At 47.4% G+C, this 24,109-nt stretch overlaps 1 protein-coding gene across 1 annotated transcript in view; it reads right to left on the reverse strand.

Moving 5' to 3' along the window:
- Positions 1 to 2,969: 2,969 nt before the first annotated feature.
- GALNT17 (polypeptide N-acetylgalactosaminyltransferase 17) overlaps positions 2,970 to 24,109 on the reverse strand; it is a 213,560-nt gene continuing 192,420 nt past the window's right edge. Inside the window, exons 7-11 of the mRNA XM_055700832.1 lie at positions 21,007 to 21,192; positions 17,378 to 17,515; positions 15,640 to 15,735; positions 5,763 to 5,930; positions 2,970 to 5,105 (exon numbers count right to left, since the gene is read on the reverse strand). Coding sequence (XP_055556807.1) covers positions 4,977 to 5,105; positions 5,763 to 5,930; positions 15,640 to 15,735; positions 17,378 to 17,515; positions 21,007 to 21,192 — 717 coding nt within the window. The 3' untranslated portion in view covers positions 2,970 to 4,976. The remainder of the gene's footprint in view (positions 5,106 to 5,762; positions 5,931 to 15,639; positions 15,736 to 17,377; positions 17,516 to 21,006; positions 21,193 to 24,109) is intronic.

Raw genomic sequence — 24,109 nt, forward strand, 5'->3', positions numbered from 1 at the left:
TTTTTTTTCTGCTATAAATTCCTACCTCAGCCCACAAGTGAGACCTCCCCAGGGTGAGGAGCCACAGATGAGACATTGGCACGTATCTATCACAGTAACCCTCGTGCGATGCGACACTTCACCCACTTGCTCTTGACGAGATAGCCTGGATAACTGGAGACCACTGAGCTGGGATTTCCAGCTTGTTGTTTCTGCTGTGTGACTTTATTTGAATGTGTTGCTGGAAGGATGCTGTCACTTTGCTCCTGAGCAAAAGGCGCAGCTGAGATCCCAGTCCCACCAGTGCCGGCTTAGCCAAAAACCTGGATAAGCTGAGTAACTTTACTGGATTCAGTGTGTTGCGTGGCTCCTGCCTGTACTAAGAATTAAAGCCATTGATAATCGGAGAATTTTTTGATTTATAAGATCAGCGATTCCAGGAACCTCCTCCTCCCAACACGCAGGCTCAGCCCACCTAGAAGATCTTAGTTTTTCAGTGAAAATGCAGAAGAGCTCAGCCCCTCACCTTGCTGGCACTAGGCTGGTGGGGCTGGAAGGGCTCATGTCCCTGAAGATGGCACAAAGTTTTCCTGATGTTTAAAGGACCATCTACAGATCACTTTGGATCAGCAGTGACAGCAAAGGCCCTTAATACTTCATCCCAATGTCCTTGGAAATCCAGTTGAGATGCCTAATGGTCATAGATGCTTTTCCCACTCCCCAACCCAATGCAAGATGGCTTTCTCATCTGCAAAGATGAGCTGCAGAGATTTCAAATGCCTAATTTCACACTGCATAGCGGAGTGCTTAAATCTGTATCTATTAGCAGTGGATGAGTGCCCAAATTCCTGTGATCAAGCAGAGAGGCTTTTCTATTGGGAGTCCACGAGTTAAACTTCTGATTTGGAAATAACAGCAGTTTAATTTGTTTGAGGGCTTAGAAGGAACTTTCTGAGAGTTTGGCTCTCTGCCCTGGGCAGCAGAAAGGTCCTGCTAAGGGCATTGGAAGAGTAAGAGCTCCCTGCTGACTTCCATCAGCCACAAAGCACATCAGATCGTACTGGTTTCTAACCTGGACCTTCCCCCTTAGAGAGTCTGGAGTGTGGACAACGCACGCCCTAACAGCACAGGTCTCATCTCGTAACATCCTCCATGAGAGCTCCAGCTGCAAACGGGACGCTCCGCCACGGAGCTCCATCTCCCACGCTCTGCCCCAACAGGCCCAAGGCTGGATGCTGCACTTACCTGGTCTGATACCAACAGCCTGCTGCATCCTCCGCTTGGGTGGGAGAGCTGCTGCTCCCACCGGGGGGGCTGCAAGGGCGCCCCTGTTACACGGTGCGCCCACCGATACACCTCCCTCCTGCACCGGAATGCACCTACCCATCCCTTGCTGTCCTTACGGGCACACGGCACCCCCAGGCAATCTGGATTTTAGGAGCATATGGATGTTAAGAAAGTGGGTCTACGGGGTGTCCCAACCTGCGGGTTACATGTAGAGACACCCAGCCCGAGCACAGGAAGGCACTTGCAAGCGAGGGTTTTTTACCAAGTAACGTCTCTTTTCAGCTTCTTGAATGTAACTGCATTATCTTGGTGAGCAGCAGCTGGCAGGGATGGATGAAATGGGAGGTTAATCTGCATCGGCCATCTCTCTTGATTTCTCCTTCATTTCCATTTCTTTTTTAAAATGGAAGTTCCATTAAAACGGCAGCACTTTTCTATTAAATAAGTAACAGAGAAGAATGACTGCCTCCGTATCTCATCATCAGTGAATCTTTTTAAAATCACTCAAGAGGCAAGGCTCAAATCATATATTTAATAAGAACCACTTCGATACCACTTTTTAAAGCAATTAACATATTATTAGAGATAAGCGCAAGATGCAACATTTAGATCCAGATTTCTAAGACAGATTTCTACGGTTTAGGAGGGTGCAGACCTCGGTTCATCGCCTCGGCAATCATCTCTGCATGTCACAAACCAATGTCAGAACAGAAATTCAGTTACATGGACACAGCAGATTAAATTCTCTCTTTTAATCCTGATTTTACTCATGCTGCTTCTGTTCAGTCATTTGAAAGCACTCGATGTATACCTGTGAGAATGGGCAAACCACCTCAGCGGGGTTTCTGCCCCACCTGAGGCTCCTGGAGCAAAGCGTTCATTTCCACTGTCCCCTTCCTTTTGGATACATGGCCATTTGTTTCCCTTATGGAGCACGAAGGCAAGGCATCTCTGAACCTTAATATTTTACAGGATCAAAGAGGCCGTCACCAACAGGATCCTCATCGCCAGGTCACCTTGTATCGCCTGCAGGCAAGCTCCCGGGCGCCTGTGCATTGCCTCCGACAGGCAGCACAAATGCCACCAGGCAGCTGGAGATGCTCGGTGGTGCGCCCTGCTTCTGCCAAGGGCTGCTGCCTCCCGAGCGGAGCCGCATAGACATCCCGGAGTGACTTTGGGTGACAATCCGGTGTGTTAAATAGAGCAAGTCCCTCCTGTCTGGTGGCTGAAGCACATCCTGCCAACGACAGTAGCCGAGGTGTAGCCACACATTCATTTCTGCTGCCGGTGACAGGGACAAAAACCCTCCAGCAGCTGAAGCAGATGGAAGGCTGGGGGCGGCGACACCTTATACCATCACGATTAAATCTGACAAAGCCCATCTGCTGGCGCCCTGAGCACTGGCAGGGCTAGAGCTGAACTGGGAACCGTGAATTATAGCACAGGCAACATCCAAGGGCTTTTTGGTTGTTTATCCTGAAACATGCAGGGTTTTCCCAACACTAAACAATATGTGGCTTCCACTGATGAATGACAGCAAACTCCTCAATTAAAGGGCATTTTAGCGTTTTGACCATTAGCTGTGAAGTCTCAAATCCCCCAGACTTTCCTGGAGTCCACTTGATCAACGAATTGCTTTTCTTAGAAGGCAGCAACAAATGTAAGGGCAAACATATCATGCATCTAAAGACATTGTGATCATATTGGTTTTGTAAGTGCTAGAATTTATTACACAAGAGATGATGCAACAGCGATTAAGAGAGCAAAATTCTACATTGACTCCCTACTTTGCAATTCAGGACAACTAAGAGGTTTTACTTCATTAAGGAAGCAAGGGAAAAAAAACAGCAGAGACAACCCCAATGGATGAGGAAGTCTTGTCAAGCCTAAATGAACAATCAGTCCTATGTGACGCTCATTGCTGTAGAAGGAACCATGAAATATATCTGCTTCTGTTCAATAAATTACTAAAACATCAGTTATAAACCTGCTGCATGGCATTGAAAATTGAACTCATTAAACATCCAGGTAGCTTCATCCTGATGCAAATGGAAGACAGGCATGAGTGCTCTGCAGCAAACAACTCTGTGCACATCCCGTCTTTGGGAAACATATTTACACATACGGCTCATATATTAATATATTTTTAGTGCACCCTAGCCAGAGGGCAACCAGAAAGAGAAGGACAGGAGATGGGCTGGCTTCTCCTTTCCACTGAGCAAAGCCTGTATCCACCCATTAGTCTAGCATCTGTTGTAAAGCAACTTTACAAGACCACGTTTCCCTTTTCCAGGTAGCCAGACATCAGGACCTCAAACCAATGGTCTCCCATGATGCCTGGGTAGATATGGTAGCCAAGATGACTGCAGGCCAAAAAAAGCAGATGAGTTCGCCCCACCATATTAACAAGCCTCAAGTGACTGCAAAGTCAAGAATTTATGGGTCTCTCGCCCTCCCTCTCCCTTCCTCAATTCACCACAGCTCATGAAGGTCCGCAGCAACATGCAGTTTGGGGTGGACCTTCACCACAGTCACACACTGACCAGGTGGGATTAGGTGGGCTTGAGCCTCAGGAGGAGAACACTGCTACCAAGTTATGAGACTACCGTTACTGATGTCTTTGTTCAGAGCAAGGATGCCTTAAACCAAACCCTACAGCCTCCACGGGAGGGAAGCCTGAGCAGGACTTTCTCTCATGTTGCCTGCTCTCAGCCTGCTGCACTCACCAGCGCATCCATCCTCACTTCAACAAGAAAAGAGCAAAAAAAGGGTAAAGGTGAGTCTCCAAAGGGACAGTGCCAGGCTGAGAGCCCTGCCGGGAGGGCAAGGTAGCTCTGCAGCTGCCCAGGCTCCCGTGGGGCAGGAGGCATCTCCCAAGCCTTACGCGCTACGCGTCAGTCTGACTGCCACCTGCAAGGGCAGGCAAGTGCCCCAACAGGCAGGCAGACATCCCAGGTCTTTTTCAAGGAAAACCTGTCTGGAGCCTCCGTGGGAGGGACTGGTGTTGCACGGGGCTGGCTGGGCCAACAGCAGCGCGTGGGCGGTGGAGAGGAGACGATGGGAGATCACTGGTTTTATTCAACAGAATTTTGCTTGATGGCACCTGTGATTAAGGGTTGGAAAGATCCATGGGAGCTACTGCGGGTGAGATTTGCCTCTCCCAGATTCAAGAAAGGGGCTGCTGGATGTAGGGGCAAGAAAGGAAGAGGAGGGAGGACCTACCAAAACACCACATCTTTCAAACTCAGCTCATTTGGGGCTCGGCAATGTTCTCCTCTCACAAGCATGTAAGTTTTCGTGCTTGCCAGGCAGATATAGCCAGGGTCTCTCGACTCCCATTGCGGCGCAAACCTACCCGGCCCTCTGGGAGAGCGTGGGGTTGTCTGGGAAAGCAACAATTCCCTGTCAGTAAAATGCTCACAAGACTGCATGAGCTTATTACAGTCATTCCAGCAGAAATAAGTGGTACCTTTTAGAGTGCTTGCCAGAAGAAAATAGCAGTTCTGACCCAATTTCACACAGTTGGAATCAGCTGTGGGAGACTAATACACAATAAAAATAAAAAGACACAAATGCCCCTTTCCCCCATGTCCTCTCCTAATAACACGAATAAAGCTCTGTTTTGATATTTCGTCCTTTCCAAAGGAGTCCAGTCAGATCAGTCCAAGTCAGCCGTGCTTCGAGTCAAACTCCTCTCACTCTTCTGCCCTTTACTTGATGAAATTTTTAATTGTCCATCTTTGTCCTGTGCAGCTGCGAAGAATCAGATCAATGCCGGCCATTCCCCTGTTCTCCACTTCCAAGCATCGTCCCGTTCCTTTGTTCAGGATGGCACCATTCTAAAATTAAAGGATATGGGGAAAATATTAAAAAAAATTGAAGATGTGGGGTAGCCTGTGAAGCTAGCCAAGACTGTGCGCTGCCCGGGAGTGCAGCTGTGTCCTTGTGTGCATCGCTGGAAAGTGCACAGCGCTTAGCTGGGCGGTAATGCAATCCAAACAATAAAATAATTCCTAAAACAATCAATGTTTATTGAATGAGCAACCGCTATCACTGGCAACATGTATCCCAACATGTCAGCAACCAAAGGACATCTGTAACCTTTAAACAGCATGGCTATACCCCTGCGTTAGGAAGGTGTGATGCTTCTGTAGAGTGAATATTATTGATGCTCTGCTTTGGGACAAAAGTACCGTGTTATCATGTATTTTTCATCATTCATTATCTGTAAGAAAAAAAGAAATCTGCAAGTCATCAGCTGGGCAGGTTACATACACCTGAAGGTATCAGAAAGGGAAACTACTGTGAATTGTCCTAAAATACTGTCCTTGCCCCTGATCCCTGTTAACCTCATCCCTCCGCCCAAGGACCTGGCACCTGCTCTTGCACAGGACCATTCTGTCTTCGTCCCACACCTTCTCATGCCAAAGATGATGTGCCTCAACTCATGGATTGGGAAGCAGAGGAGCAGTATCCATGGCATACTCGCAACAAACCTGTATGAAATTCCAGCGCTTATGGAGGCTGCTCTTGACCTTCTCGCAATCGAGGAGCTGAGGGAAGCGGCTTTTCACATTATCTACCAGGCAGCGGGTATCAGGCAGAAGAGTCGTGGTCCCGAGGGCCCCGAGATGAAGGAATCCCTCCTTGGTGTAGCGTGCAAGCTGGGAAGCAAGGGAGGAGAGGAAGACAACCATCGGTATCTTTGATGCATCGTTAAAAAGTGACAGAGGAAAGAACAGGTTTGCAGAGCCCCAGGGAAAAACTGTGAGGATGGTGCACGGAGAAACTAGAACTCACAAGAGGAAAAAAACCCAACTTTCTCCAGCCTTTTTTTTTTTGTGTGTTGCTTTTGGGTTTTTTTTGCAGATGCAGGTGAGGAGCTGGGGCACAGAGAAGGGACAAGAACAACTCTGAGCCTTCAACCCATCACAGGGCAGAGTCCTCCAGCCTCCCCTGGGCCTTACCACTGTAGGCTGGGGCAAAGGATGATTTTCCCTGGTTTTCAGCTGCAGCCAGCTGGCTTGGCAGTCACACTGGCCCAGCCTGGGGCTCCTCGCATGCTTGCTGAGCCAGGCTTGCCTTGGCCTGTTAACGATGCTGCTCTAGTGTCTGGCAGAGCCCTCTAGATCTCCAACAGCAGCCGGACAGCAACGTCAGCCAAAGGGGGCCAATCTATAATCAGCCATGTTCCGCAGCAATGCGAGCCCACATCTCCCCCATGATTCGGCACTGAAGCAAAGGCTCGGGGTTGCAGCTGACCCCTGTGACACCCCCGGCATCCGACCAGCCAGCGCTCCCAGGGACCTGCCGGGGCTGCCAAGGGGATGCAGGCTGGGAGCATCTGGCAGGGCAGGAGGCTCTCGGGGGCAGCACCCAGCTGGCACCCAGACAGCACTGAGACAGCCACAGAGGGGCCACACACAAAGGGCTCCTCCATTTGCAGTGTTTAAGGAATCTCACCCAAATATTTCCCTAAGCATATTTAAATTCAGGAGTGAAAAGAGATGAATGACAGTGGCCTGCCTTTTATAGTTCAAGGGAAGGATATACACAGCTGCTTATTTAAATTATGAATCAATCCATTATCTAGCAGACAAATAAAGAGTATTCAGCACGTTAATTAACTGAGCATATCTGTGACCCAGATGCTTAAAAAGAGACAGTAAATCACACTGGGAGTTCGGGTTATCTCAGTTAGAATAATTAAATGTTGAAAATCAAGTTAGAACAATGTAGCAGGGTCCGACTGCAGCTAATAATGGCAGATACAGGTATGGTGCTTGATGCCAATATTTCCTTCTCTCAGTGACACTGGTTGTAGGTACAGGTGTGCTGAATCCTCCAGCTTCCTTGAGATGGCTGCCTGGGGTGCTTTGCTCCCAGCTGCTGGCAGAGTTACACTTTTAGACAATGTGCTGTATAGCAAAGCAAAGCCTCTGCTACTTCACATCTCACGGAGGTCTCTTCCCAAGGCATTGACCCCAGGCAGATTCAGCTGCAGCAGCCCACACCACCAAGCTGATGCTAGCCCAGGGCAAAGCTGCCCCATCCTGTCCCCCAGTGCAGCACCTGCTCCTCTGCCCCCAAAGCCTTTGGCAAGACGGTGTAGAGCAGTACATGTCTCTCTAAGCTTTACAGTAATTTCCCCTCCAAACTGCTGCACTGGCACAGCAGAGGTGGAAAGGAAGGGCAGCCTGCAGAGCTTAAAGTCATAGCCATCACCGCCTGCTCCCACCGATCCCTGTGTCCCCAGGTGTGGGGTGCCCGACCGCAGGATGGGGATCCTTCCCACCACCGAGCTCAGCTCACGCTGTGCCAAGCTCCCAGCAAGGGAGCTGCCCTGCCCACAAGGCTGCAGCAACCTGGGAATGACCCCCCCGGCACCTCCAGCCCTGCCGAAGGCTTAGACTCACACGGTCTGTTTGTAGCAGTTGGACGTTTCGATGAGCCAACCCCTGAGTGAGACGGCGCTTGCATCCTGACAGCATGTTTTTAACCACGCAACTCATCTGAGTTAGTATTTGAGCACAACCACCCAGGATGAGGCTGTTTGTCTCGCAACAAGGAAGGAAAAGACAAAAAAAAAAGACAAGCCCTCTCCACGGCAGATGAAGAAATCACTGAGGTCCCAAATGGGCAAGTTACTCCTTCTCCTGCTTCCGAAATGTTTCCTACCACATGCATAATTAGCGTGCTAGACACTTTCTTTTTTTATGATGTTTGGCAGCTTGTCTTCAGACAGTTGGCCTAATGCCCACAAGGCAACATGATTTCTACTCTTACATGTTATCGCTTAATGTGGTAGGAAAAGTAAGTAAAGCAAAAATCAAATCTTTCCTGAGAAGGGAGCGGGGCGGGGGCTGCAGGGAGAAAAAACAAGCTGAAAAACAAACACGGGTATTATGAAAAATGCATTAAGTGCATCTATTAGATGTGTCACCTACTATGTATAATAGCCTGATAAATAAAGCCTAAACACGCGTCTGGATCTAGCACACCGCCTAATGCCTGATCTGCTCTGCCGAGCCTGCAGGAGGCTCAGCCACAGCCCTCAAGCCTGTCCAATTGTCCAACCTGAGAGCAATTATTCCCAAAAATCCCATCTAACTTGCAAGTGCAAGCTCCGCCGTGCTCCTAAGACATTCACAGTTTTTTTTTCTTTTGGGATATTTTGCCTTTCATGCCTTAATTCCTGTTATTTTGCTCCTCTCCAGAGCAAGCAGGAGGTCTCAACCACAAGGCGACAGTGGGGGGTGAAGCACTCGGGTACAGGGGATTCCTGCGCTGAGGCACTGCTGCCGCTGCTGCTGGGTTTCTCTTGAGCAATAAAAAGGAAAACAGGGAGCAGAGGCCAACACACAGGCAGCCGCGGGGAGCAGAGCTGCAGCCTGGCTGGCACTTTCTATCTGGATTTGCCTGGTAAGAGGAGGGAAGCACCTCTGACTCATCACCATGGAGGGTGACCAACATTTTAAACAGCAGCTCCAGATGCTGGGCTTGTGCCTGAGCCTACCTTAGAAACTGAAGATGCCATACAGATACTTGACGGTATCAGTGAATTACACATGCTGCTGTTATTAAAACCTTCCGAGTGGTTGCAGCAATTCACCAACTCAACAACTTGGCACCTCAAACAAACTTGCCTGCTCCAACGTGGCCAGCACAGCCCCAGGTGATGATCTCTGAGAACTCATCCATTGCCTACGTATGAAGGTTGAGTGAACAAGATGTAAGAGGCTTCTGGAAGTGCTCACAGGGCTATTCAGCATCAGTTTAAAATACCCCTGGGGCAACACCGCTCCTTGGCTCAGGGGAGCACACAAAGGGCTTCCCAGCAGCAGGATTTTACTTTGCTCCTTCTTTGGGCAGCATGTCTGGGAGTCTTGGTGATGCAGCTGTGTAAATCCTGCCCTCTAGCCCAGGGGTGTACGCAATCCACCCAGCACCACCAGAATGGTCTGTGCTCTTTCCCTCCTCACCCTCACAGCACAGCCAGGTAAGCACTTCCCACAGGATCTGGGAAGGCTCTTCCACCTGTTGGTCCACATCAGCTTTCTCCTCTCAGATGTTTCCTAAGGATTGTCCTTCTTCTTCTTCATTCTTTCACTGCTGACCACCCCAAAAATGTTGTCTCTGCCAGCAAGTGTCTGAACAAGGCTGTTCAGGATCCCTTGGAGATCCCATGGCTGCTTTGCAGTCACCAATGACGTCCTCACATGGTCATTGCGGTGCTTAAAGACAACAGAAGTTTGTCTGTTCTTCCAAAGGACACGATTTCCTTGATGAGAAGGAGGTTTTGCCAAAGTGCGGTCCAGCCTCAGAAGGTTAATGACAGCCCACATCACAGAACCTCTTAAATCCAATGATACTACATATAACCAGACTATGTTTTCCTGGCTTTGTGGGAAGACAAATCACTGAAATCATCTGACTTCAAATCCTGCTCTCTTGCCCCCCCCAAATATGTCTGTCCTTTAAAGTGATCTGTCCCGTGTCTGGCTGCCCGCGGAGCAGGACCAGGCACCATTGAACCAGTGGCGAGGGGCACGGTCAATCCAGCAGGAAAAAAACAAACATGGAGCTACCAGCCCAGCACAGGACAGGAGACAAAGGGAAAGACCAAGAGGAAGGACCAAAGAAAACCAGTTTAAAAAGATGAACAAGCTCACCATTTAGAAGTGGTTAATACCGATGGGGTCTTAAACTCTCAATCTATGGAAAGGGCCAAAAGGCACGTCCCCAGGCAGACACACCGATTCATACCCCAGCCCCTCAGGGACACCCTTCCAGGTAAAACTGCACCCCGGGTAAAACGGCACCTTGCAAAGCCCCCGCCTCCAGGTACCGCTTCGGGGGATGCTGTGCCCTGGGGGGGACCCACAGCCCTGCTGGTGCTGGGAGCGGAGGGGCCACACACGTGCCTGGCACCTCGCTGGGGCTGATCTCCCACTGGCAAACTTGCACCACCAATACATCTTCTTTGATTATTTTTTCTGGCTGGCTGCATCTCAGGGATGGGGGAAAGTTAATTAGACATCTTAGCACCTGGGAAATAAAAGCCTTGATGACCTTCATTGACTCTATTGGAAAATAATTTAGGGTTGCTTAGCTTCCTTTCTGCACCAAGCAGATCATCAATTAGCAAGCATAAGTAAAGCATACAGTATTTTCTTTTTAACAGAATTTAATCTGATGTGCTATTTTGTCACCCTTGATACTGCTGTGTCCTGGATGATCTCAGTACTGATGGTTTTGTCCTCAAGTTCTGATGCTTAAATGGGCAAAACATATTTTATCCTATAATTAAATGAAATGCTCTGCTGGGTGAACATTATCTTAAGTTTTATAGTATTATAGTGCTTTCTATCACCTAAATATATCATCATACTTCTGTCACTCCAATGAGGTATTACTATATTATTAGCGCAATACATCATTACGGCAAGGTGTTTTCATGATGTATTGCTTAAAAGATGAAGCCATCAGGAAGAAAAAAAAATCCACGAGCAGGCTCAATATAATTACAGGATAAAAGGATACTTCATCATGAAAGCTGATAATGATTTGACCTGGAAGTGAATGAAAGCAGGGAGAACGGAAAGCTAAAGGGAAAACAAGAGAAAAACCAAAATTTTTCCCCACTGATAGATGCTACAACAGAGCTGTTGTGAGCAAAAGCCAAGATCTCATCTGCATTCAGCACTAGGCAGGGATCCAGCATACCCCACTGCACCCACCTGAACGATGCATGCTTAGCTTACACCCATGAGCAGCCACCAGCAGCGAGAGCAGAAACTCGAGATATAGCACAGGCTGCCCTGCCTCAAATGGGACAGATTCCCCGCAGAGAACACCCCTCCCCCTCTCTCTGAGCGGGGCTGCTCATCTACAGATACTGAGCAGACACTAGCCGGGGGGTGGGGGTGGGGCATGGACCTAGAGTGAGTACTTCCAACAGAATCCCAACGTCACCCAGCAAGGCAGGGAGCAGGACCCACAACACCGCTGTCCTTGCACCAGTAAAATGCCAGCAGGAGCCTACACCTCAGCCTCGCTCGCCGACGCTGAGGAACCTGCTCCTTAATTGTGAAATGCTTTTCAACACGTATGTGACAGGCCACCCGTGAAGGAGAGAAGTGGTGATGTTGGGGCCCCACATGAACACCCAGCACAGGCACCATGCGTGTCTTTCAGATGCTGAAAAACTCCAAAGGAATTACAACTCCTAGTGGTTTTTACACATATATCTTTATAAAAAAAGCGAGCTATTTGAACAAAGCGTTTACATTACCTCTAACTATATTCCCAGCAATAAATTACAACACGCAGCCCATTAATTAAACAGTAGTAGTGAAAGCCCGATTTCTTTTGCGTGGCGCTCATGCTTCTGCAAAAGGCTAATTTCAAAGCTTCTGCACTCACTGATAGCTACTTCTAAAAAGCATTTTCAAGGAGTTAAACTAATTGCATGTATCGTGAAACAAAAGAACTGCCAAGAACTGGCTCTCAGCTGGAGAAGGAAGGGACAGCGTGGAGGTGGAAGACCAGGAAGAAAAATCTGTGCTGAGCTTGTGCGACAGGCGAGCTGAAGGGAGCCAGCAGCACTGCAACATCTGACTTCAGAACATCAGGTAGGAAAAGAAAACATCGTTAAGTTTAATCACAAAAACAGCTGAGGAAAAAATAAATAGCCTGCTTTTAACCATTCATCTTAAAGCCCAGTGTTAGCAGACACTATCAAGCTAATTCAGTTTCTCGTACTATAATGCACTTTGGGGTTTAAGTTTCCATCCAGAAAGTCCAAAAGGCAGTTTGTGCCATTTAAGAAAAAGCCTGTGTCCTTTTAAGCAACAACTAGGTTATATTTAGCAATAACTCAATCAGCCACAGTTGACTGATCATTGTTTAAAGACAAAGATAAACCAAAGTGAGATTTACCTCTACCCCGAAGGACTCCCGCAGCTGGTTCCTAGGCTCAGGTGGCTCCTGAAGTTCACAGCTCAGGCTCGGGTGAGCTTTGGGAGTACTTAGTCCTGGTGAGCCTGGACATTTCAGGGTGACCACATTGTGAGGCTGGGCTCTTTATGCATTCCCATCACTTGAACTATGTATTTCTTAGGCTGAAAATGAAGCTCCTTGAGCACGCTGGATGCCAGATACTCACTAAGGCTGCCACCACTGCAGTGTCCTGCAGCTCTGCGTCCCCACTGGGTTCCACCCCAATCTGCAACTCATCCTTAATGCCAACGAGGCTTATTTTGCAGGTGAAGAAATAAAAGGCATGTTTAAGCCATATCGGAGGCCTGTGGTAGAACAGAGCGTTGACATCCTGTTTTGCTAAGCTCCAATTAATGCCCCAGCTTTTCATCCAGATTTGATGAGCTAATCCTCAAGACGTGAGAAAAAAGTTGTATCTTGTCTCAGGAAAGCTACCAGGAATGGGATTACATGTTCCCAGAGCTGAGGGAACAGCTACAAGATTTTGCTGTGAACTCCAGTCTGTTTTTTCCACCTGAAAAGCAGCAGCTGGGGCATCTCCCCACCTCGCAAAGACCCCCACCCATGCAGGGGCTGCACAAGCACTGGGAAGGAGCCAGACTGACATAATCTGCAACATCCAATGGATTAAAGAAAGTTCTGTTCCCAAGACTGAGCTTACCTACCTCTGGTATTCACACAGGTATTGAATATTGGGGTATTCAAAAAAAGACACCCAAAGGCTGCAACCCTTCATGGGCTAGAATGCAGCTGGCCCCAGCAAACTAGCCACAGCAGCCTCTGAACTGGAACACTCTGCTGCTTAAATTAGAAACCTGTTCAATAAATAAATTACCACAAATAAACTGGGAAACCCTACTGCCTGGTGCGGCATTTTCTTCCTCTCCCTGATCTCCTTTCTGATTCATGGGAGAAATTTTCACAGGCAGGGTTTTATTACGCAAATACCTGAAGGTACTTAATGGGCTGGTCTTTATTATGTTGTATTTCACAGTTTTGGTCTTAATGAATGCAACCAACACTGCTTTCTTTTTTAACACTACGAAGGAACCAGAAGTTTCCCTCCCCAGACCTGCACGGAGATCCCAGTGACCTGGAGCAAAGCAGGGTAGGCTTACAGAGCAGGAATTCAAACCCTGCTGTTGAGCATTCCTATGTAATTTATACACTTCTGGGTGGAGACGAAGGTTTGATACAGTACCTTGCCTCTGATGGAACACTGCTGTGTCACCTGTGGTGCTTCATCACGGCAGTTTGTTGTCATGCCAGTAATTTCACCCAGAGTTTGGTGCTCACAAGGCTTACTGCCCATCCAGCAGTTCTCAGCCTAAACCCTGTGTCACCTGCCAGCACTGACAGCTCTGGGCTGCAGTCGTGATGTTAAAATAAGCTGTTGGGAGGCATGGCCAATGCCAGAATAATCAACATCATGATGCCAAGGCAGAAAATGGTGGAATGACAAGCCATGGCTGCCTTCCTGGGTGAGGGAAGAACACAGCCCATATAGCACAGTGATGAGAATATGTTCAATGAGAGGGCAGGTCTTCCCTAAAACATGCGAAGACAGATTGTTGTCCTGCAAATAAAAAGAAATCTCTGTAGACACCTTAAATTTACCTGACTCAGCATCCAGGCACAGCTGGAATGGGATTGTCTCACCCACTCTCTCCCAGATCAATGTGAGGTGTCCCTCCAAGTGTAAGACTCATCTTCTTGGCGATGGAGAACAACAGGCGGGACTTACCCGCTGTGGGAGGTACCACGGTCTCCTCCTGTGGCACGTCCTGCCTTCTTTTGAGAGAGTGTAGGTGATGGTACCAGCCTACAAACTGGGGTGTTCAGACCGCTTTTAGTCACAGTTTTCCCCTAATTTCTAAGCTGATCAGTAGACGCAACCCCTTCAGTAAAAATGCGGATGATCCATGATAACAGGGAAATACCTCTGTCTGGCAACAAGCGTGGACTTTTCAACAAAGAGAAAAGAAAAGCAACAGAAGAAACAGCCTTGTCACAGAGGAGTTTATCCCTGTTTCCACCCATCGCCACTACACACCAGGCAAGCACAGTGACAGAAGAGCCCATCATCCGCAACCTCTCTGCCTTGGCTAAATTTCCAACATAGATAGCCACAGCATTTACATGGGAAATGCAAACAAGATACAAGATACACACATCAGATCCTGAACACACATCAGATCCTGAGGATAAGCACCCAGGGCCTCACTGCATAGAGCTAAAATGCCAGAAGAACAAGTGCTGCTACTTTGTGGCTTTAAGAAGGTCAGTCATGATTTTGGTAATGAAAAAAACCCTAAAATATCACATCGTAATTCTTGAAAACCCCGTATGTCATAAGATGGCCATTCTGCTTCCAGGCTTAAAGGGAAACTTGTATTTTCTCCTTAAAGATTGTAGGGGAGAAGGATACTGTGCTAAGGGATTTGCATGATCAGATGATGACCACTAGGTATACAAAAAGAAAAACACAAAGGAAATGTAGGCAAAATACCGAACTGGGGATATGGGCAGAGATAAAAGAAAAGCACCCAGGAAAAGTTAGTGGGGAACTAGGCAGAGATCCCTGGAGCTGCAAATCCTGAAAGTCCAGCTTAGAGTCTGCTGTTGGTTTAACACATGCCAGCAGTGAGAGCAGGTGTGGTACCCCCTTTTGTTCTAGCTCTACGGCGACGGAACCAGCAGTACGCCCATGCTGCTTTCCTTTTAAAATATGGTAAGAGATAAAACCACAGAAGAGGCTGAATCAGTTTATCATCACTAACTTTCAGTATTTGACACATCCACTAATCCTCTATAAGATATGAGATCTAGAGTGGATCTTGGAATGATAATTTTTAATCTAGAATTAGGATAAGAAGCTTCTGGGTTGCTCCAAACTTTTGGAAAGGCAAAAGGAGTGCTAGAAAACTAATGCTATGGTAAACCCCAGTCCAGCTGAAATGGCTAATTATCATTCCATTAAAAAGCACTGTTTGTTTTCTTTACCCAGAGGGTAGTTTTTACTCTGCTGGGTGAAGGAGAAAGGAAAGGTCTTAAAACGTTCTGCTTGTGTGTGTTCTGCTCTGCTCACTGGCTATTTGCTTTCAGCATTATTTACCCTCATTTGGAAGATTTTTCCAAATTATGCTTTTACTTGAAGCTCTGGCGTGATTATGGTGATCCAGAAAATAGCTACTCTAAGAGAAGCTGGGAAAATGTACCTTTATACCTGAGGTATTTTTAAGAAGAAGGTGGGCCTTATACATTTGAGGGTGAAGCCAAGAGGCGAGGTGCGCGGCTGACCTCTGCCCATCCAGCCTCTGCCGGGTACCGCCTGCTCCTGGCACACGTGGTCCCCACAGAGCAAGTCCTCACCTGCGGTCCCCAGCCGTGGCACGGGTACAATATTGCTGTGTGGTTCTCCTGTGGGCCCTGGTCAAGGCAGACATCTTTCGCCTTGTTGTTTCGAAGCTGTAAGAAATAAAGAGCGCAGAGTTATACGGTCCTGTCTCCTCAGAGATAAGCAATAAACCGGCACGCGGCAATGCCTCTAGCCCCTTGCTACAGAACGAACATGCGGTGCTATATCACTAGGCATAATCAGGCAGAGAAAGGTTTAATGCGCCATATGTTTTCCTTAAATACAAGGCCTAATGATGACTGCTTTTATATAATAATCACCATTCAAAGCAGCCAACTTCCTTGAACAGAGTTTTCTTTGTATTTGGCCGTGCATGGTGGTAACAAACATATTTTTAGACTATCGTCAGCATGTTGCCAGGAGTCTGAAATCAATGCCGAATCGCTTGTATTTCATTGAAATCTCAAAGTGCTCAACTAGGCAGGGAAAAAAGTCCAGCTAACACAAGGAGCCCCTTCGAATCATCACAGGGATGCAGGAGGAGGCACAGCGATGGCAAACCAGCCGTCAGGTACTGAAGGATGCACTTCGGACGGAGCGTGGAAGGGCTGGGCTCATGCTACAAAGCCAAGTGGCTGCTGAACCCCAGCCACCAGGTCTGGTAACACAGAGCTGTCCTCTCTTCAGGCTCCCCATGTAGGGCAACTGCAATAACGCCTCTGAAAACACTATTTTTTTTGAGGCTTTAGCTTGAAGGCATTAAGTAAGTTTGGTAATAAATCTTTCTTAAAACTGATGTCCATCTGGGGTGCTCAGGCTCTGCTTCAAGAAGCCTTCTCAAACTGCCACTGTTTCACAAGACCTATTGCAACAGAGTATTAAGCCCATAAATGCCTGTTTTTATATTCCCAGTATGGTCTCAAAGCCAGCAGAGATTGAATTAAGTCTCCTTACTTTATCTATTCCTTAAGCTGTTGTGACAACGCGCTGCATCCTACAGAGAACTTGTAAGGAATTAGGCTGAGTTTAAGTCAATGGGTTTTATAAGATGACTATGCATTAAAAATATACATACAGCTGCTTAATCCATGGAGTCAATGGGTAACATAGATAATTTTCTGTCAAATCAGTAAATGAGGTATTAGAATATTTTACTGTATATGGTCTCCAGATGAGAATAAATCCCAAAATAGGTTTTTAGAAGAAACTGTGAACAGATTTATACAAATTTAGAAAATTATACACAAATAATAGGTTTTGATTCATGTTCACAGAATCACAGCATGGTGGGGGCTGGAAGGGACCTCTGGAGACCATCCAGTCCAACCCCTGCTAAAGCAGGGTCACCTCATGCAGGGTGCACAGTCGCGTCTAGTTGGGTTGTGACTGCCTCCAGGGAAGGAGACCCCACAGCCTCTCTGGGCAGCCCATGCCAGGGCTCTGCCACCCTCAGGGTAACACAACTTCTTCCTCATGTTCAGAAGGAACTTCTCGTGTTGTAGTTTGTGCCCGTTGCCCCTTGTCCTGTCACTGGACACCACTGAAAAGAGCCCAGCCCCGTTCTTCTGATGCCTGCCCTTAAGATATGTGTAGCCATGGATGAGCTTCCCTCTCAGCCTTCTCCTCTCCAGGCTGAAGTGGCCCAGCTTTCCCCATCAAGGATATTCCCCTCCTTGGGGGCTATTTCCCATCAGAGCCTCACCAGCTGGAAGTATTACCAGCCTGATCTAAGGGATTCTCAGCCTTAATTACCTCGCCATAAGCAATGGTGTTGTTGTATCTTCTCATCTCTGGATAAACGTGGTCCAGGTACCACTGGAAATTTTTACACTTCAAGCTCTTCCTTAACGCTTTTCTCTCAGAAACATCCCCAATGTCAATACCTGGATTCTGAAAAACAAAGACACAACACATCACTGAACAGTTACTCTTAACAAAGATTAAAAACGAGCATATTTCACTGATGTTTGATATCACTTCCAAGCTGCCTGGAAACTGCCAACAGCTGAGTAACTCCACACAGAGGCTATGCCAGGGAATTCTGGCATGTGTGTCCAAGGCTTAAACCATCCTCACAGAAGTTGGAAAGACGATTTGGGTTTCAGAGCCACTGTGAGCATGGGACATGTACTTCTCTCATAGGTTTTGAAGGTTCTGAAGGCATTGTTGCAATGGCCACCAGGCTGATGCTGGGCACATTTTGGTCCTGGGATGTAATTTAGAAAAGAGGACCCAAATGGAGAAGAATAGGTTTTGGAGGAAACAGAAGAAGTGGAGTGTGACAGAGCTGAATCTATTCACCGATTCCCCTGGGCTTTGGATCCATCTGAGCCAGACTGAACCTGTCAACGGGCCCAATGACAAAGTATTTTTGAGAGATCTCACCTCCTGTTTAGGTACTGACGTACAGGACTTCCAGAAGAACTTAACGGTGAATGTACATCAGGATTTAAAAGGTGGTCACGTGCTGAATGCTGGAAGTGGAACCCCTCGTCTGTGCACTGAGCACCAAAACCCTTCCCCTGACACACCAAGGGTGCATGACCCTACTAAGAGGCAACACAGAGGACAGCACGGTTAAAAGGTATAAAATAAGGGGGGAAAAGAAAAGAAGAAAAATGAGAAAGGTCTAGGACTCATATAATAGAGGCAGAGAGCGAAGAATAAAGGATAAAAATTACAGAAGAGAAGGTGAGGCTAAACCTCAGAAAAACCTCTTGACAATTTTGACAATTACGCAGTGAAATAGTCTCCCTGGAGACACAGAGGAACCCCACTGCTCAAGACAATTTAGAAGCAGACAAAGCTATGGTACCTGTCCCCGAAGGAATAATCTTACAGGAGCCAGGAGCAGGGTCTGAAGAGAGCTGCCCCCCCTTTAACCTTTTATTCCATTACAGAATTTGGGGAACTAATGCAGCAGGAAGGAAACCAAAGGCACACTGCAGCCCCTTCTGCTCCTTCCTACAGGTGTCTGGGTTTCTACTCTGTTTTAGCTCCTGCTCTTGTCTTTTGTAGTGATCATTAAATACAGCTGGGAAAGCAATTTTCCATTACAACACTTGTAATGATCTTCTAATGAATTATTCACTCTGCTTTAGAGAAGACACCATTTTAATGCACGACTGGTAGCTCATAGGTAAAAATAAAGATGATTCAGTGTAGACAGGTAGGACAGGCTGAAATCTGAGTGGGCGAGATGGGATGCAGAGCAAAACAGGGCCACAAACCAGTCAGCACCTGAAATATTCAGTGCATGGAGTTTGGCTTGGTTTTTAATATAGCAGCATCACAAAGTAATTCGCTGTATATCCATAACCCCCTGCACAACACCGCCTGTCAAACAAGGCTTCTCTAAAATTAAATCTTAATTTTACTGCTAAGACCTATGTAAAAACCTCAAATTGTTTTTAGGGTAACCCAGGTCTGTTTCTCCAGACCCATCCCCCAAGGCTGGTCCATGTAATGCTGCCTTTTCTGAGCCGTACAGGACCTGTGGGTTCCCAATTAATTTTAATACGTTTTTGCTGTGCTCCAAAGCTGTTCCTGAGCAGAAGCATGGTGTCTCACCTCTGAAAAAGAATCAGCCCAAGGACTGGGGCTGAACCTGCAGCAATTTATAACTCCTGCCTATGGATGTTTGGATCTTGCAACCTATTTTTAAGACAGACCTGAAATCACTCAGTCCTGCAGGCAACTCTCTGCCTCTCGGAACACTTGGAGCGGTGCCCATCACCACCAGCGCCCTCCTGCAGCTCGCTGCATAAACAGCATTTCTCTCCATCTCTGTTCATCTGTTCTCAATAACGAACTAATCCAGGGCTCCCTGCCACCCTCAGGACCACAAACCATCAGCGCAGGCAGCTCATCGACCCTGCCCAGGTACCTGTTGTTCCCTAATGCAGTACGAAGCTGCAGCTACCCTGGCTCTAAATGCCAGTAACTCTCCCCAGATGTAACCTTTCCTCAGAAAGCAGCAGCAGCAGCTCATGTTTTTACGTTTTAATGTTTTCCAAAATGCCCCGGAGCACAGAGCTGCCAGCCAGGGATGCTGCCGCAGCAGGACCAGGACCACAGCAGCGCTGTGCAGGGGTGTGATCTGCAAGTTATGAATATTTCATGTTTATTTTTAGCACCAAAAGGGTCGCTGTAAATAACTGCTCACATGGGGTCTGGCCACTTGTGGCAACAGTTTTTCCACACACTTGAACAGAGCAGCCCAGCACTTGTAGTACACTGCAGGTGGAGTGGGTGTTGGGGGACTCTGCAGGGCCCCCACCAGAATTCTCAACCCACCCATAACCTGAAGAGCATCGTTGTCTCCCCCTCCCCACCACCCCTTCTTCTGGCAGGACCCCAGGCAGGACATGGAGGGACCAGCCCAGCTGGGGGTGCTCCCAGTGCGCTCCAGGCAGGGCTGAGAGCCGGGAGGCAGGAGATGCTCTTGGGTTTCATGATTGGACATAACCTGCATAGGGACCAGAGCCGAGCAGCAGCCTCAGACCTCCATAAAGCCCTCCTGGAGCCCATAGAGCTTTATGCAGAAGTGCTGGGAATCACCTAGAGAGGTCCACACACAGCATGTGTCCCCTGGGCCTGGCCAACTTGTCTTGCTGGTGGGACCCCACGGTTTCCAATGATGCACCACACTGGGATGTGGCAGGATTTACATGAAAAATAATGTTTCAGATCTAAGAAAATCCAAGCATTTCCGTGCAAAAATAAATACAACCACCAAAGCTATTTAAAGAGAGCATTTCTGGGGCACTTCCATGTGGTGCTGCTAGGAGGGGATCTCCTTCTGTGAGCCACCAACCTCCAATCCTTTACCTGTGAACACCATTTTGAAGTGCTGGTGGTCTCGACTTTCCCAACACTGGGAAACCAAATGGCCCAGGGACCTGGACCACATACTGTTTGCAGTGAGCTCTGGGCAGTGACAGCATCTGCAAACTGGGAAACCTGGGTTGGGCTGCACATGACATGGACCTGCCTGAGCAGCAGGAAAAAACCCTCATGTACTAAAGATGCTGGCATTAGTAACCTTCTGCCAACTGACTTTACACAGACTCCATCTGCGGAGCAGTATCATGACATAAACCCATGCTGTGTAAACACACCACAGAGAGATAAACACTATAACACAGGTTTAATTTTTAGAAATGAAAATAAAAAGGCTGATGTGAACAGTAGGAATTCCTCCAAAATCTGCAGGTTTTGCAGCATCTCTGTCAAAGCCGAGCGAGCTCTGCTGACTTCCACAGCTGGGGATGCAACCCAGGGTATTTATGGCTCTCCTTCACCCAGGGGCACTAATGTTCTATAACTCAAGTTTCTAACCCAACAAAGTGAAGACTTAAGAAAGGGTGCAAAGGCCATACCTCCAGCGGCAGGTTCCACGCAATGTAAACGTGCCATTTGTAGTCGTCCATCCACACCTCGGCCACGCGCAGAGCATTGCGCTTGGTGTAAAAACCGATGTTGTTGTTGTAGGGCTTCTTCTTGCGCTCAATGTGAGCCACCCTGGAGCAGGGCAGGACCTCCATGCTGCCACCGCACAGCCACACCTGCAACGCAACCGCACAGCACTGTCAGCACGGGGCTCTGCCGTGATGCCAACAGGTCCACGTACACGTTAAAGAGAAGGAAGTGGTGGGTTTTGAGGTTTCTGTAATATCCTGGTGAGCACCGAGCATCACACCATTTGGCTGGCAAGCCAAAACCCATAGCCAGGTTTGGTCTTTGCCCAATGGTGAGACACACAGAGAATTTAACCTGTGCCCAGAGCAAAACACACGTCAGCTTCAGAGGGATCGGGTCTATATCCAGTATGTGGTTTCAACGCGTTGTAGGATCAGGCGCTGAGTTTACAGTGATGTTGCTACTAAATAAAAAGGATTCGCAACTGGAATAGTTGAAACCATGGCAAGATCTCCCGAAAAAGGGATGACTCAGTGAAACATATGGCAGGGACAGATTTCTCCCACTTAAAAACATTTGTTCATTATTTTTTTTTCACATGCTGTTTAAAATTCCCTTAAATCACAGTGTACAAGTTAATAAATTCAAGGTCTTCTTTTTATCACACGGAAAGGAATTCACAGAAAGACTTGCTACACCTGGGTTCTTCCCCCCCTGTTTGTCTACATCAAGAAGTTATTTATCTTAAATTAAAGATGCGTATCCAGGACACCAGGCACCGGGCAATCATTACAAACACATATGCCGAACAGGCCTAATAATCCCAGTTTTGCCTGTTTTGCAGTCTGCTCTGCATTATCATTTTGCACAGTTGTTACAACACCCATCATTTCTGAGATCTCTTCCAGGCTCACCACCTTTTACCCCTTCTGCGTTCCCTAAATTTTACCGACCCTGCTCGATCCGCTCTCCCGGCAGCACAAGGAGCCTCCTGGCTCTATCAGCTGCCCCTTTTTAATCTCTCGGCAGTGGGCTGAGCCCACCCGGCGTGGGGCACGCGCACATCCCAAGCCCAGCTGACGCGACTAAGGGGCAGTGCAGCAGGGACACCTTCACTCAGCGTAATCCTGCCACCCGTGCTGCTCTCACTCGCAGCACTGCAGAGTATCATCAAAAAATCAAAGCCCTGTTTTATTAGCTAGTGCATAAACCTGTAGAAAAAATAAAATAAAATAAAAATTCCTATCTTACTCCTGTTCTGTCATTTGACCTTTATGAACACTTTAAAATACAATTTCGTGACTGCAAAGCAATTTCAGAGCTGATGTCTGCAATGAGGGGCATGCCCATCCCTCCTCTCCAGCACAGCCACGCTCGCCTCTGCCCAGCCAAGTCCACAAGGTCTGCTCCAAGTTTTGCAACAGGCCACACACTGGTAAAGCAAATAAGAAGTGAACAAGATAGTTCTAGAGGAAAAGAAATACTTTTAAAAGGAATATTCCCAAGGCCACAGTCTGACAGAAACTGCCTGTGCTTTTTGCCTGCTCAGTTCTTTAGTTTCTCAGAGTTGCGGTGAAACCGAAGCATTAGGCTCTGCCCTTGGGTGCTCCCAAAGCTGCTGGGTTCAATGCTGAATAAAACTGCCAGCCCTGGAAGATCCCCAGCACCACCTCTTTTTGCACTTTGGCAGATTTGTTAGGTTTTGTCCTGATTTGAGATCAGAATAATTATTTTAAAAAATGTAAAAACTGTGCCACAATTAAAATGTCGTTTTCCAGCAAGCTTGCCTCCAGCAGTAAAGGTGTCTTTCCATGTCTTTCCATGATTTAGTTAGATAATTCACATAGCTTGATGGTAGACAGCTTTCCGAGATTTCTCAAATATCTGTACAGACTATCTTGAAATGCACAGGTTGGAATAACCTGAGAGAGAAAAGAGTGCTGGGCATTGTGCAAAGGGCATTGGCTGTATACGTATCCAAGCGCAGTCCCAGAGAGATCAATAAAAACTTAATTCAAAAAAGGCACTTATGCAAGGAAAGACCATAGTTCTATCTCCTAAATAAAACATAAATTGTCATTATAACTCTTTTTACAAGGCATTTATAAATGTATCTGCTGGTAACAATGGGGTTGAAGAGAACTATTGCATGGGAAATGGCCAAGTCACACCCAGCATCACTGTCCTCAGCATACAGAGGAGTAAACCATGGCCCCAGGAAGACATTGTTTATTCCCATGTGGCCTGGCAAGGACTTTCTGTTCCTGCTGAAATCCAAAAATGCATGGGAACAGGTCCACAGGAGACAGCACAGGGGCTGCAACCCAAGGGACATCCTCCTTGGCCACGAAGCATGAGGTGCACTTACCCTACAACCTCAGTGTGATGCTTCATCCTTGCAATAACCATGACTTTGGAGTGGTGAATGGCCCACAGAAAGGCCCCAGACTTTGTTCTCTTGGTGCCAATAAGCTGAGAGACACGGCAACCAAAAGGGCTCAGCGGACCTCCATCCCCCCAGCAAGGCTGGAAGTCATCGCCTCACTGACGCTCTGATGTCCCAACCTGCAGCAACTTCACCCCTGTAGCACTCAGACCTTGAGGGCAGATGTTTTTTTGGGAACCTTCATTTATGTCCCTATTGAGCAATTATTTGTCCCACCAAAGACCTTTAACAGATAGATTACCTTCCCATTAAGTAGATTTTTCGCGTTCATAGCAAATAAACCTACAATCCCTTAAGACAGACTATTTACTGCAACTAACAGCATTAACAGGACAATCAATCCAGCAAGTTGTTTCTGCTAATTCCTTGAGGAATTATCTCTTAGTAGATGGGTAATCGAGAGCCGGGACAACATTAAGACCAATCAGAAAAATAAGGCATTGCCAAATTAATTCATGTTTAGCCTGTTCAACAAGGCAGTGTATTTTATATTGCTTCCTACAAAGGATGAAGTCACGTTCATTTCATTTGACAAAATATGCATGGACGGCATGTAAAAGCATGTTTAAAGACTGTGTAAAGGCATGTTAAAGAAAGAGTATGTAACACAACAGGTT

This window comes from Falco cherrug, chromosome 1, assembly GCF_023634085.1.
Source record: "Falco cherrug isolate bFalChe1 chromosome 1, bFalChe1.pri, whole genome shotgun sequence".
Classification (NCBI taxonomy): domain Eukaryota; kingdom Metazoa; phylum Chordata; class Aves; order Falconiformes; family Falconidae; genus Falco; species Falco cherrug.